A 16053-nucleotide genomic window follows, 5' to 3' on the forward strand; every position below is an offset into this window, starting at 1 on the left:
ACTTATTAACACATGGATTTCTTTGTTGATCATGCCAGGACTTTCGCTGATGATCTCACTTTCAGGCGGGTTAGCTGCGCGGAGCTGCTGAAGTGTAGCATAATTGTAAGCGTTCATGATATTACCACTTTGCAAACAGAAATGCTAGGGAAGCGAGGAGGCAGGTCTGCATAAATTCTCTCTAATTTTTCTTTTTGATGGAAAGGTCTGCATAAATTGGTAGGCAATGTAATCCGAGTGAGTGCCCCAAATCAGAAGTATGTGCTCATACACAACCTGGATAAAACTATTTTGCAACCAGCACAGATACGAGGGATTAGCTTCATCCATAAGAACAGGAAAAAAAAAAGTTCTGAATATCCAAACGACCAATATTACCCATCATTCCATAGAAATATTATTCAGCATCCAACAACGGCATCCAGCATTTTCCCGATGCAACACTATTGCAGCCTAAATAAGCAAATCCAACTCATACCGGCCTACGCATGAAAGTCTTCTGCATCCCATCAACAAGAGTGATACATAGCTAAATACTATAACATGTTAAGTAAAATGAGTTTACATGTTAGGATGAATGGGTTAAAACATGATGACAATGACAGCAGCAGCAGAACCTAATAGCACATACATGACGATTAAAGCATAAGTTACAATTCCTAAACTGGGACCATGGCATACAATCAAATACATGACCAACCCAAGAAGCTAGGAAACAGAGCTGCAGCCCAAAATAGCCTAGAAACTGTAAGATCTAACAATTAACAGGGGAAGCCTTGGGTGGATGCTGCGACTCATTATGATTCATAGAATGCACTTCCTTGGAGATCGAGTCTTCCAGTTCATCCTTGCGGCTGCAGTTCAGAGGCATGACCGCTTCATCATTGACTTCTTTCTCAGCTGATGCCTCTACAGTAGGCCCAGATTGAGGAGGCTGCACTTCAACACTCTCAGGGTTCTCCTTTCCCGCCTCCTGCTTTTCTTCATCTCTCTCCGGCCCAGATGCATTATACTCGATTGTGCTTGCTTTTCCTTGGTCCACATTTTTCTCCTCACTCTTCCTTTCTTCCTCCTTTGTGTCATCCACCAAATCTTTCTCAGCAGCATTCTTGTTTTCTATAGTTTCTGGTCCAGCACCCTCCTCTTTTGTCATCATATCATCAACAGCACCCTCATTCGCCACAACTTCCGGAGCAGAAGCATCTTCTTTCACCTTGCCCACATCATCCTTGATCTCTTTCATCCCAACATCTGCACCACCTTCTGCTTCTACTACAGGAGCTTCTTTTTCTGCAGGAGCTTCATTCTCTCCATCTCCAATATCCTTTTTCCCTTTTTCTCCCTTCTTTGAACTCGATTTTCTTTCTCGTTTCTTTGGCGGCTCGCTTTCTGGGGTTTCTGATGCCTTTGCCTTCTCACTGATTCTTGCAGAGCGCCTAGGAGTGTCACCTGTATTACAAGCCAATTGAGAGAGAAAAACATGGACTTCGAATGACAGAGCATGTGGCAATGACTGCACGTACATGCATACCAACATATCTGTCTGTGTGTGTGTGTGTGTGTGTGTGTGTGTGTGTGTGTGTGTGTGAGAGAGAGAGAGAGAGAGCGTTACCAAATCCCCAATCAAATTCAGATGAAGATGGACCTCCAGGGTGAGACTTTAGGTATTGATCTAACTGTTTCTTATTCTTAATCTCCTCTCCAGTAGGTGAAATAAAAACTATCTCATTCCTTCTGGGAGTCCCGCCCTTCTTTGGTGTGAACTGTGATTTAACAGCAGAAAAACAATAAGCATTAACAACAGTGAGACGAGAATCATGATGACATTTCGATTATTAAAGAATCATTCTCATAGTGATTTATCATGCAGTATGCTTTCAATTCCAATGGGGCAAATCTAGCATGCTGGAGATGGAAACAATATCATACTGCATCAGGTTTCAGCATGTCAAAAGCATGTGCATCACAAAAACATTTTTGATATCAATACTGGTAGGCTGACGACTTAAGTGATAGTCACGTGGGACTAGGTTTCAACCCTATGGGAAAGGTTTCATGCTTCAAACCCCACCCCCCACCACCAACACACACACAAAAAAGAAAAAAATGAAACTGGCGGGAAAAAGAGTGATTATTTGAAGTAAATATCTTGAAAGCATCATTATATACTAATAAAACTAAGAATATATTAAAGACAAATGTAAGAACAAAATTCCGGACAGTATAATTTCTGGACATAGACAATTGTACAAATTCTAATATCAGCTTCCAAAGCATCATAAGCAGCCAAAATAACCATTCAAATATGGGATCATAATAAATTACACCAGCGGCTCATAATAAATTACACCAGCGGGTGAACTAGGTTCGCCCCATGGATTGACTATCAATCTATGTTAATCCCTGTTGACTAGAGATTTTGTATCCAGTCCTTGATTTCAGTGGTTTTTTTCTTTTTTTTCTTGTCAATGGTCATTTTCTGTTTAATCCCTTAACTGTATGCAAGACTAAATGTAAAAGGCTAAACATTATGAGTTAAAACATAAAACTGGCAGTCAAACAAAGTACCACGTGTTAAGTTCACCTGACTAGACACAAAAGAGGAGAAAGGGAAATTTGTTCCATGTCAGGAAGGGAAGGAGGGGGAGGGGGGGAAAGAAATTAGTTCACCTGACTAGACACAGAGAGTGGAAAAAAGAAATTTGTTTCATGTCAGGAAGTGAAGGGGAGAGAGAGAAGGGGGGAGAGAGAAAGAGGGGATTTAGACATCAGGAAGTGTCGTGCTGATTGTCGTCATGCTTCTTAAACTTCAAACTACTATCAACTCAAAAATTTCAACATCATATTAGTTAGACTGATGTGACACTTACAAAATAATTATTTTGAGTTATAAAAATATTGTACATTAGCTATGTAATAAACATAAAAATTATTTTATTTGTTACCAATAATCTTTTTGGGTACAACCATGAAATACTTTGTTGTCAGGAGAGATCCTATTCTTTATAAAGCATTCCAACTGACCGCTAAATTAAAAATTATGTTTTACTGATAAAAACTTACTTTATAAGAGTACCATGGGAAAGGTACACCTACCCTGTCCCATTGAAATCATCAAAAGGCAATCTTGGCTTTTATAATGAAAAAACTCTTTTTTCCTCCATACATTTAATGCAATAGATCATGGTATGCCGTACCGGCTCGTACCAGCTGGTCCGGGCTGGGACCGGTACCAGATCAACGTGAGATTCGGTACTGAAAATTTTTTTATTGAAAACTCGGCCGGTACGACTGCCGTACAGGTACGGAACCGGTACGTACCGGTCTGGGCCGCCACCGATACGGTGGACCTTGCAATAGATTCTTATGTCTAAGAAAATATTCCTTTTAAAAACATATAATACATTTATATTCTTATGTCTAGTTCTATCCTATAAAGATATTTTCATTTGTATAAACAAACAAAATAATCATATATGCTATGAGCCATCTATGCCATGATACAATAATACCTGTGTTTTTATATTCAATGATAAGATAAAAATAATTTAATAGAAAGTTGAAAATTGAAACCACAACTATGATTATCGTGATAATATAAATCATTTCCCTACTAATATATTTGGAGTTTAGGCTTAATGATTGAAGACGTACATGTATACATGTATGTGTATGTGTATATGTATGCAATTTGCCAACCATAGAGAAGATAGAACACTTTAATAATTTAGATTTTCCATTATAAAATTTTGTTAAATTTATTTATTAATACTTAGTTTTTATGTATCCCAAATCTTTTTTTTTCTCTTGCCAAATCAGACACTTGGATACATATCTATATCCAATTCTCATGTCTATGTCCATGCAACACTGTTTATAGTTACACTCGAGGAAAAAAGAATGCAGAAAGTCAAGCTATCACAAGGAGAGAGACTTGCATCTTACGATGTTATTTATCTTAGGGAGTTTGTTGTAATACCGTTTCTACAAGTTAAATGCATCTTATGTATAAGGTTTATATGAATGTGATAGGTCATATGAATCAAAATTTGATTGATCATACACCTAAAGCCCTATAATTGGAATCCCTAAATCTAGCCAACCTACTACATAGACATATCCTCTGTAGACGATTCAGCTTATTCCAAAACTCATTTGTACACTTAGCAAAATCCTCAAAATGTATGTTAAGTTGTATGAGGCCTTTTCTACATCTATTTTGTGTTAACCATGTGGAGACTTGGCCCTATAAGCTTGAAGCTTGTTTTCAATAAATGTTCCAAAGCTTCCACAGTAATACAATCCAATTTTAGGAAGGCATGAGCTTTCGCTTGCTCAGGAAGCATCTAGGACCCATTTAGTAGGCGTACATGTGAGAGGATATTAAAAAAAAGCCATTATTGGACCTTGCATGTTTGGAGACCAGCTATACTGGACTGCCTCTAGCCTTCTCTTGGTTGGAGCAAAAGGGGAAGGGGAGAGGCCCTACTTAAAGCGAGTGCCTCCCAATTAACCAACCCCTTTACTAGTATGATCAAGAGAAGAGAAAAGGATACCAACATCTTTATTTGGCAACCTTCTTCAATATAAGAAAGGGAATATACCAACCTCTAAAACACATAAATTGTTCATTCTCTCCCTTATAGTATCTCTCTCCATATACTATCCCTTCTTTCTTTTGTTCCTTATAGAATCTAAGAATTTGGAAAACCTAGAAGTTTATCCAATTAGCAATGTATTCTCCAAGCGACAACTAAGTGAGAATACAAGAATCCAAGGCCTTGCCATAGGATCACAATTTTGGTATCAAAACCTATACCAATACCATGTTAGTACAATATCAGTATGCCTGGTACAGGGGTCGATCAGCATACTAACACTCAGTATGTCATGCGTACCATCAATTGGGCACTAATACAATAGAGTTCTCTCGGTACAAGACAGCATGCACCAATACCATGAACCTTGCCAGACCCCTTCATCTATGGTCATGAGATTGCAAGATGGTCTCCATCCAATTGCACAAAAGTGTTATAAGCTTAAAACCTTGTATGTTTTTGTGGTAACAAATTTTGCATGTGTTATCCTTATGTTGTGTTTCCTTATAACATACTTTCAAATGAGGGAGCACAGCGTCCATAATAAATATGTACAGATATCGATACTTGGCTAATATTTCTATGATGTGTTTAAAACTTAAATAGCCCATTTTTCAAATTAAAAAGGCCTCGGATACTTCTTCAATGTTTTAAGATCTTAGCAGCTGGAACCTTCTAAGGCAACATATCCGCTTTGGAATCTTCCTAAAATCTTGAAATTGCACTTGCTTTCTAAGCACTTTCTTACTAAAAATGTTTCTAAAATATCCGCATCCCTGCACTCCCAATGCTCCCAATTCTACCAACTAAGCCTAAGGTACTTTTCCAATCCCTCCAAGGTTGAAGGGGAGGGCTATATTTACTCTTTTGGGAATGTTGACCCTTTAACAATGGATGGTTAGTTTTAGAGTTTGGGACGCTACATTACCATTAGGAGTATGGATTGTAGTCCCTAAATTTGCATGGTGAGTAAATGATGAAGTCTTTGGGTATCGACACTATTGTATAAATTATAGAATACATTATTTTGATAATCTACCATGTACAAATGCCCTTTACTGTTAAAAAAAAAGTGTACATATATAGATTCATTCATTATCCTATCCGAGACATATCATATCTTTTTCAAGATTTGTCGTATGGACGTATCCAAATCATGTCATCTTCATGTCTTGTATCCATGTTCATGCTTCATAGTTTTCTAAAAGGTCCTTAGGGAATGCCACCCTTGGAGATCTTGATAGCGTTAGGCATTCATTTTAGATATAAAATTTCCATGAATATATCTTCGTCTATCATGCAATACTTATCAAAGAGAATTACATTGAATTAGTATGCGTTGCATAATCATTTCCTTTTTTGTTTCTCTACCTATTGTCAATTATTTCCAACTTTCCCAAACAAATCCACTCCATCTATCACCAAACATTCTCTTTAGATGTGTGGGAGTTATGCACCAAGTACACCCAAAGGAGGCAGGATATAAGATACCTATAATTTACCCAAAAAAGTATTCGAAAAAGGCAAGAAATAAGATTACTACACCATACCCCTTGCACACTATCAAACTGAATGAATCTAAAAAATAAAAGGAATAACTCCTCTTGTGGTTGATTAGTAAGGCTGACAAAGCTTTTTAAGCTCACTTGATATCTTAACAAATAACAAGCTTAGCATAAGAGTATTTAAACTTTGTTTAGTTGCATTAAAAAGACCAGCATGTCTCACTCATTAAAAAAATCATATTAACAATTGAAAGGCCACATGATCAATTAAAGTCGCATAACTGGCCTACAAGAAAATACCCCAAAAATCAGCTCAAGTAGCACAACAGCGATTAAATGACAATACCAAGGTTCGCCGTCTCGGCACCGGACCCCGTATCAATGCCACACTAGCATTGCGTCAGTACAGTACGGTACGAAATTCTTTTTGTGTATCGAGTGTCGGTATGTCAGCCGTACCAGATACCGGTATGGTACGCCCTATACTGTCCGATTCGGACTGGTACAACATACCATGGACAATACAGTAAAACATCATTAGTGCTATGCATCCTCAATTCACTTTCCTCAATCCAAATATAGAAAGATGATTTAACCATATTGACCAACATGGCTATGTTTTTGTAGCTTCATTTTTCCATGAGGTATGTTCCATCCAGTGAGAGATACCCCTTTACCATCTTCCCTCATGAATACTAGTAGATATTCCAAAGCATGTTGCATGTAAGCAACTTAAAGATCAAACAATGCATCCAAGATCAAGAGTAGCATGCATATTTTTCCTCTTAACAAAGCATACAAGTAAAATAGAGTCACACGCATACCTATCACATATGATCTATATATGCAATCTGATTGAGATTATCTTGCAACCACATAACCATAAATGCAATGAGGCATGACCTACAATTCATGTGCCTTTGCTAAGTCATTGCTTGAACTCACTTTACCCACCCAACACCTCTCCTATGGTTGCTCTAAATCCTAGCACACTCTAAGGAGCAAGCTAGAAGGATTGGAGTTTGTGGAGATAGATACTATGAGAGTGAGAGGAATTTCTATGTTATTAAAGCCAAACCCCTTGCCCATCTTTTAACAAATTACAAGAAGAGAGAAAGTCCATGATGTGCATGGGGCAGCGCATAAGCTGAGCTTCTTCCTTCCCTAGCTAAAAGGGGAGAGGAGGTGTTCCGCTAAGGGTGTTAGTTCCTATTCTCTCCTTAGCTAAAGAAAAGGGACTAAGTTTTCTTACAAAGGACTTACATATATAAATCAAACATGATAAGGGCCCTTCTCATGGGTTGGTTCACAAACAAAGCACAATAAACCCTCCAACTTAGCTTGTATTACCATACAAGGCCAAATAAACCTCTAAGAACTACTCTAGTAGCCTGTAGGCCAAGTCCACACTTAGTTAACCTAGTAGAGGACTAGCTAAGGTCATCCAAACAAACTTCTATAAGAAATAGAGATGGAAATCCTAACCAAAAAGTCTGAAGCCATCAGATTCCCTAAATGATTTTTAACAAACAAAAATGAAAAATGTAAAGAGATGAAACAAAATGAAAAACAAGATTCCCCATGCAAGTAGGACAATATTCATAACAATTCACTCTTCTAGTATAAATTGTTCCCTTGGCAAAAGCATGAAGAAAGTGTGGCTTTCTTCTGTGTCTCCTTATGTAGGATTTTTTTTCATTATTCTTCCAGGTCATAAGGAAATATATTCCAAGCAGCACACAAACTAATATCTCCTGCAAATGGATAAGAAAGCCAGCCACTCATACGGAAACACAATCAAACGAGAACCAAGATTTAAACTCCCAATATGTGCCAAACAGATAAGAGCATGATACAGCATTGTATGTCATGCATATTTGTCTGAATTAATCTATATTACACCACACCAATATGTGCTACTCTATTTCAGAGCAGACCATCAAAGACCCTTTTTTTTGTTGATCTTGTTTTGGCCTTATTTGAAGCACGAGTCTGTCTCTTCAAGGCTTTGGATACCCAACCATAGGATCAGAAATATTTACAATGCAAAATCACCATCATCCTACATAAATCAAAGTTTAGAAATCATCTTTCTATCATTATTGAGGAAAGATCCAACTATTATTAGTTTATGTTTATTATTAATTCATGATTTTAAACAAACCAAGCTCTATTTTTGTTATTATTTCTTATCTTGGAACAATTTTCAATTATATGCAAATTTCATTTGTTTGTGAATGTCATTGTAGTAGAAATGTTATTTTTTGATTTGTATATTCTGTTAACATGATCATGAATGTCCCACAATGAATATGCTGTAAGCAGCACATCGTATCATATGCAAGGAAGCCTAATGAGTGAACTCATCAGATAGATATTCACTAGAGACTCCTAAGTTTCTAAACATGCTGTTAACAACACATGATAGGCTGAAAAAAATCATATATAGATAGGAAACCAATATTTACTTTTTTCAGAAATTCCAAAAGAAACAGGAGATTAAAAGAATGTCAAGAAGAAGAGGAAATAAATAACTGTCAGGACCTTATTATCCGTATCATTCATTTGTTTATTAGATAATTTATGGGCATGCACTAACTGTAACTTCTCTTTGGTAGTACTCTTTTTATGCCATAACGACTTTCAGATTATATAATTAATACTAAGTTTATTTTTGTTTATAATACCTACAGAGAATTCCCTAAATTTAATCTATATGAGAACAAAATATAACTCACAATTAAGCACATATAGTATAACTTTGTATCATGGGTCGTATACCCAAAATTTTAAGTGTACTTCTATCCATAGTGCCTAAACTTGATTCTATCATGTTAATTTGTATGGAAGTCCTTTTACTTTTGGTAATGAGTATATTAAACAGCAACCAACATGAATATATTTAATAATTTACAGTACTTGGTTCTCATAGATTGCTTAAAAACTATTTTTCATGCACAAAACATGTCCATGCACATGTAAAAAGAAGTTAAAAAACAGCTAGAAAACAAAAGCATTTAATATATGCTATAACTATGTGTGCCAATTATTACCCCATGATCAAGGATTAAAAGCTTTGTGTTGGCATCACGCTAGCTTGGCAATGGCATGGTACATATCATGCCATGCTGGATAGTATGCGACGCATGCTAAGCACCAAGACATAGAATTTTGTTGTTGCCATGACCTATGGCACTGGCATAGTATGTGCTGGTTTGTGCCTACCAGATAAACGAAACTCTAATCCACACCAATTGTTGGACTCGGTATCAGAGCATGATATACCATATGACATGTGCACCACACTGACCTTGTTTGGCATGCAGTACTTCAGTCCTTTGAAAAGAAATAATGAAGGAGCAAATGATCGATCAATAAATTCAACCTCAATTCTATCAACCACATAGTTCTTTTTATAAAGGATGTTCTAGTAAATTGCAATCCAAACAAAACTTGGACTTTTAACACCGCAGTCAAAACTCTCCCTTTCTAATGCATAAATTTGTTTTTAGAAGCAAGATACAAAAGGACCGCAAAGAATAATCTTATATGCTCTTATCTCCGATTCATAACATAGAATAATCTTATGTGCTCATATCTCCAAAACATAGAATAATATCATATGCTATTATCTCCCAATCATAACATAGAATAATCTCATGTCTGTTATCTCCAATTCCTAGGGTCCATCCTGTTGGCAATCTCTAACTATGCAAGAAGAGCCAATTAGTTTCTGACATCTTCGATTTCCCCATCCAAAAGATCTCTCAAATTTTTTGGGGGCAAGGGTTGGGGAATAAGTAGGCAACACAAACCTACTATCTCCCCTTTGCATTAATAATTACAAGCCATATCCCATGAGTCCCAAGCAACGAAAGAAAGAATGGCAATGAAAGTAGGAAGGAATACTCCAACACAAACTAAGATTTGATGGTGAGGATGAGCCTTGGCGCCATGATTCGTCGTACTAATACATACCCGCTCCATGTTAGGCATCCCATCCTGTACTAGTACCAAACCAAAATTTGGCAGGAAGGGGGAGTACTGAGTCTCGATACGTCGTATACCAATACTGTACCAGCATGGTATCTATATAGGGTCCAGTACCAAGATGGCAAATCTTTTTTGGCGCAATAGTGAGGTTGGCCTATTGTGATCAACAGGTCATGGGTTCGAAACTCAAAAATAGCCTCTCCATATACAGGAATAAGACTGTGTACGTCTAACCTCACCTCCAGACCCCACAACAGTAGGAGCCTCGTGCACTAGGCCGCCCTTTACCAACTAAGATTTGATAGTGTCCTCTTTTTCCACCTACTCACTCTCACTTCAAAGTTCTCCAAAACTTACAAAACATGATTTCTGATCTCTTAGAACAGCTTGATCAATTCAGAATTCCGCTTACCCATTCTGCTCGATAACACATTCTTGAAAGTGGATCCCACAACACAACACTCTTTGACCACCGTATTTGGTCGATCCAATAACCTTACATTTTGACTATTTAATCCCACAACCATATTGAGCTTTTGAAAGAATCAATATTAGCAAAAGAAATATAAAATGAGCTGCAATGCTATACAAACATTCGCAATTATTGTTAAGGAATAATAGCCCCACATCAGATAGGTTACGAATCTCATGGCGCTTATATCCTCTTAGGCCCATCCATCTAAACATCCAGATTTTTAGACATGATACTAACATGGTATCAGAGCCAAGCCCATTGTGTGTCATAACTTTTATTAGTTATGGACCCTTCACTAGAGGATACCAGGATTGAGGAGGACCTGGTAGGCTTGAGTAGGATCCGAGCCATAGGTGGCCTCCCTCTCTCAAGTAGGAGCCTACCATGATGAAAGTGTCATGAGATTGCGTAAGAAAGATTGTCATATTCCCATATTGACTAATAAAAAAGGTGCCACATGAGTTCATTAACCTAGACTGGTCCTCCTCCCAACAGCTTAAGCTTTTGGATTGGGAGCTCATGGTAAGTGGTTGTGAGCCCGTGATAAGTGGTATCAAAGCCCACTAAACTTTCTTGCCTATCAGAACCTCCATGCTCCTATTTACTAATCCACATGTCGCCTTCCATTCCGAGTTCCGTCCGACGAGCTCTACACGTGAGAGGATGTGTTGAGGAATAATAGTCACACATCAGATAGGTTAAGGACTCTTATGGTGCTTATATACTCTTGGGCCCATCCATTTAAGTGCCTAGAATTTTAGATATGATCTTGACAATTATAATGTATTTGACATTGCAAATACAAGGAGGAAATCATCATATCAAACAAATTTAAGTTTCCTATCTTATAAAAAAAATTATCCAAAAAAAAGGCATTCAGATGCTTTCTTGAATTATACAAAGCACCTCTTGTCAAGCAACTTTTTTGCTACATCAGTCCGGTACGAAATTTACTATCTATATGCTCCCTCTTCAATAATGCACACCCGCAAACCCCAACATATAACACTTCCATATTCCCTCTTATTTGACTTACTAACCAGCATGAGAAGCTACTTTTCTGGCTTCTGAATACAATGGATGGTTCAAAGAAATCAGCAATAAGGGACGAAGCGTCAAGTTCCGCGATAAAGAAATCAGAAATTACTGGTGTACAACGATGAGTACTGTAGAGGCAATGAACCCCATAATAGAACCTTATCAGCACGTGAAAATGACTCAGGAGAGCGTCCCCAGTTAAAAAAGTTCAACTGTGTCATATGCAGCTCAAGGAGGGCCAACATGCATAGCTCAAGAGTCAGACAGTATGATAATGGAAGCAGCAACAATGCCTCTGCCAACTTCCAGGAAAGGTCTCACCTTGAGCTGCGGGGGATATACTAGGAACAACTAAGAGTGAAATAGAAACGAGAAATAGAACAGAGCATTCCCGGACTGGTTCAATTTTCAGAGGAAACGTGGTGGGGTTTCAAAATCATTCATTCGTATCTCCTAGAAGCGTCAATTATGAAGAAATACTTTTACTGGACCCTACCTAGCCAACTGAGGGGGGTTTATATTGTTGTTGTTGTTGTTGTTGTTAGAAAAAGAACATTCAGAGACACAAGTGTCTCAAGGCCTCCGAACTCAGAACCCTAATTCGGCCTCCTCCAGGGCTCATTCAAAGCACGAAACCCCTAGAGACGCAGAAGAGAAGCTCGGAAACCCTAGCGAACAGAGCGGAGGCCACAAATAGAGCACATAGGGCACGAAAGATGGGAGCATGGAAGAAAAATTAGGTCACGAAAACAAATTAAAGAAGGAAAAAACACGCACGCACGCACGCACACACGAAGAAGAGGAGGAGGAGGGGGGGGAGAGAGGAGGAGCAACAAGAGAGAAGTGGGAGGGGAATTGGAAAGCAACCTTCTTTTTCCAGCCGGAAGGTGCCGGGAGCTCCACCGACACGACCTCGGGCTTCTCCTCCGCCGCCGGTGTGGTCTCCGCCATCGCCTCCGCTCCCTTATCTGCCATCACTCTGCGCTCTCTCGCTCGCTAGCCTGGGGCGGAAAATGTCCCGCCCTCGGATACGGTCCTACGGATGAAGAACTGGGTGCGAAATCCGAGAAGGCGTGCGACTTGGCGTCCCCTCCGTCACGGCGTCCTGTATTTCTGCGATTATTGGATTAGATTGAAAGATGAGAGATGGGGGGCTTAGGTGTTAGGTGGGGTAGCGCCGTGTCCGCATCTCTCTCTCTTTCTTATCTCCTGGTCTCGAAAACGGCGTGACGGTGGGGACCGGGAGTCAAAAATCGAGAAATGGATCCGAATGCAGGCTCTGGCGACCCGCATAATCTCGATGGGTTGGGATCGTAAATTCTGGAGTATCGGATGGACGCGCGCGCTTGAGGCGACGCGAGGCGATGCGATGCCTTCGGGTTTGACCTCGAATGGTGCTGCTCCCCTGAATCCATCCATCCGACCCCAGGCGGGCGTTGCCCCGGAGTTGGACGCGTGGTCTCCGAGTTGGTGTCGGAGTCGCTCGGTCTTCATCCGAACCTGAATCGGCAGCACCCTCCGAGTCGGCTGATTTAGTGAATATTTGTCGACCCGTTCTTAATACAGGCTGTTGCTGGAAATTGGACCCGGGGGCCGCCGCGAAGCCAGGGGAGGAGGAGCTCCGCCGCCTGAGAGGGCGGACGGCGGGGCGCCGGCCGGCCGCGTCCTCCGCTGGGGAGTGGAAGAGAGCAAAGAGGGGTGGTGCGTCCAGTCCTGTCCCGTCCTGCAAAAAAGAAGCCGGTGGCCGGGCTCCCCGGCGCCGGCCCTCCGATGCTTAAGTCAGAGGGGGAATATGTGGAGAGAGCAGGCAGGAGAGCATTTGGATAAGATAAAGAAGATGAAGAGGATCATGTCCTCAATTGTGTCTGTGCTATTTGCCTCTTTTCACCCGGTCCAGGAGGGTTCTCTCCGGGGGTCCCCCCATTCCCCTCTCCCAGGTTTCCTTTTATAGAAGGGGATTACGTTACCTGGGAGGTGGCAGGGGAATTTGTCTCTTTTCGTCATAATTGGGCACGATTTGACCCATTAATAGCGTAGTGGAGAACGGGACCGAATCAGACCGGAACCAGGGAGTTGTCACGGTCGATCGGACCTGTTGGAGTGGTTGAACCGCCGGCCGTGGTGGGCCTGGGGTCCGTGGATGGTAAGTGCATTTATTACCGAATGAACCGGCGGTCAAGGAGAGCCATACGCTTTGATGGTTCAGTGATCCGGAGATCGTCTTGAGCCGTGTTCATTAAATGACTGAGTGCATTGGAGACTTGAGGGAGTCTCATGCATTAATGGCAGGTCGTGCCGAATACCTGCGGAGATCTTATGCCTTGATGGCTTAGAGATAGCGGCAGGCTGTAGTGGAGTTGTCAGGTCCCTCAGGGGGTTAGGCGGGAGTTGAATGTTTGGTCAAGGCAATCGGCTCGGCAGGGGTGCCGAGCCGGGCTGGTCGCCCAATGGGGCGCCCTGTGGCGGGGTCGCTTCTAATGCTTCCGGTCGGCGCCCTTTGGTCGAGCGCCTTTTAGCCGAGCGCCTTGATTTCGCACTCTTTCCTCTCTGGTCAGCGCCTTCTAATCGAGCGCTTTTCTGGTCGGCGTCCTCTGGTCGGCTCTTTTTAGCCGAGCATCCCTACTTGGTTGTGTTGGTTGATCCGAGCGCCTCTTGGCGCTCCCTCTGGTCGGCACTCTTTGGCCGAGCATCTTGTCGGATCGGCGCTCTCTAGCCGAGCATCTTGTCGGATCGGCGCTCTCTAGCCGAGCACCCCTCTGGTTGGTGCTCTCTGGTCGGCACTCTTTGGCCGAGCGCCTTTCCGGTCGGCGCTTTTTGGCCGAGCGCCTCCGTGGCGGTATGACTTGGGGTTTTTTCCCCCAACACTACCCCCGACTTCCGAGTTCCAGTTGGCTACCAGCTGGAGCGCGGGAAGTAGCTTTAGTTGGGCCGTTACGAATTCCGAAAATTTTAATTTATTGCGCATTTTGAATTATCGGACGCTTCGAGATGCCTTTAATAGGCGGCGTCTCTTCTTTCCCGAAAATTCTCATTATTGGGACACCTTTTGCGAGGCGTTCTCGCGCCGTGGGCTCATGATGGGGCCGCACGATCCGATGGGGCGCTTCGGCGTTCGAAGCGTTAGCCCTAATTAAATGCGTCGTTCTGTCTTTTGGACCGATACGTGTGGTCATCTCAACGGGGCGCGGCTTTTCTTTCTGCCGATCGGGGCCGTTGGGGAGGTTTATATAAACTCTCCCCTGGCCCTCCGTCCCCTTCCTATTGCCTTCTGCTTCCAGCTTTTCTTCCCCCAGCTTTTCACAGTCCGAAGTTCTTTTCTCCGGCATTTTCCTCAGGTCCCCCTTTTTCTTTTTAATCTCTCTCTCTCTCAATGGGTTCTCTTCCCAGTGAGGTTGTATCTACCATGAGCGTCCTGGAGGTCGAAATGACCGAAGAGTGGTTTTTCCCTCGTCAGCTTGTGACGGGGATTCAACAGGCTGTTTATACCAAGTTTGTTGGTATCGTGAGTGTTTCACGCCGAGGCGACTAAAACATTCTGCTCGGAGTCCACTCTTTGAGGACGTCGGCAGAGAAATCCAAAACAGGTTATGTAAAAACATAAGTAAATGGGTATCTTATACCGTGTGCGTCCTTGCGCCGAGGCGACTGAAGACGCTCCTCTGCTCGGTGTCCGTTCTTTAAGGACGTCGGCAGAGATCCAAGAATAGATAAGATAATGTGAAAACATTAAATAAATGGGTACCTTGTATCGTGCGCGTCCTTGCGCCGAAGCGACTGAAGACGCTCCTCTGCTCGGGGTCCGTTCTTTGAGGACGTCGGCAGAGATCCAAGAATAGATAAGATAATGTGAAAACATTAAATAAATGGGTACCTTGTACCGTGCGCGTCCTTGCGCCGAGGCGACTGAAGACGCTCCTCTGCTCGGGGTCCGTTCTTTGGGGACGTCGGCAGAGAAATACAAGAATAAATAAGATAATGTAAAAACATTAAATAAATGGGTACCTTGTACCGTGTGCGTCCTTGCGCCGAGGCGACTGAAGACGCTTCTCTGCTCGGACTCCGTTCTTTGGGGACGTCGGCAGAGAAATCCGACGACGGAGAACGAGCCGAGCTCGTCGGCTGAAGCCGGCGGACAGCGAGCCGAGCTCGTCTTGGTCAATGAAGACCGCATCCCAACGCATCGGGGCATCCCGATAAACCGGGACATCTCGACGTCTCGAGGCATCCCGGCCGAGGTCGGGGTAGGAGCACGAGCCGAGCTCGTCCGGTCAGAGAGGACCGCTATTCATAGTCGATGGAGCACGAGCCGAGCTCGTCCGGTCAGAGAGGACCGCTACTCATAGTCGATGGAGCACGAGCCGAGCTCGTCTGGTCAGAGAGGACCGCTACTCATAGTCGATGGAGCACGAGCCGAGCTCGTCCGGTCAGAGAGGACCGCTACTCA

General features: G+C 42.0%; 1 protein-coding gene across 1 annotated transcript; it reads right to left on the reverse strand.

Moving 5' to 3' along the window:
* Positions 1 to 526: 526 nt before the first annotated feature.
* On the reverse strand, positions 527 to 12788 carry MBD11 (methyl-CPG-binding domain 11). Its single transcript, XM_026804183.3, has 3 exons — positions 12477 to 12788; positions 1613 to 1763; positions 527 to 1449 (listed from the first exon to the last, which is right to left on the reverse strand). Exons 1-3 carry the CDS (start codon positions 12582 to 12584, stop codon positions 755 to 757), a joined length of 954 nt encoding a protein of 317 aa, XP_026659984.2. The 5' UTR covers positions 12585 to 12788; the 3' UTR covers positions 527 to 754.
* Between the last annotated feature and the right edge of the window lie 3265 nt (positions 12789 to 16053).

Source organism: Phoenix dactylifera, chromosome 5 (assembly GCF_051530095.1).
Source record: "Phoenix dactylifera cultivar Ajwa chromosome 5, Ajwa_hap1_PhDact_Kaust_v1.1, whole genome shotgun sequence".
Taxonomy (NCBI): Eukaryota; Viridiplantae; Streptophyta; class Magnoliopsida; order Arecales; family Arecaceae; genus Phoenix; species Phoenix dactylifera.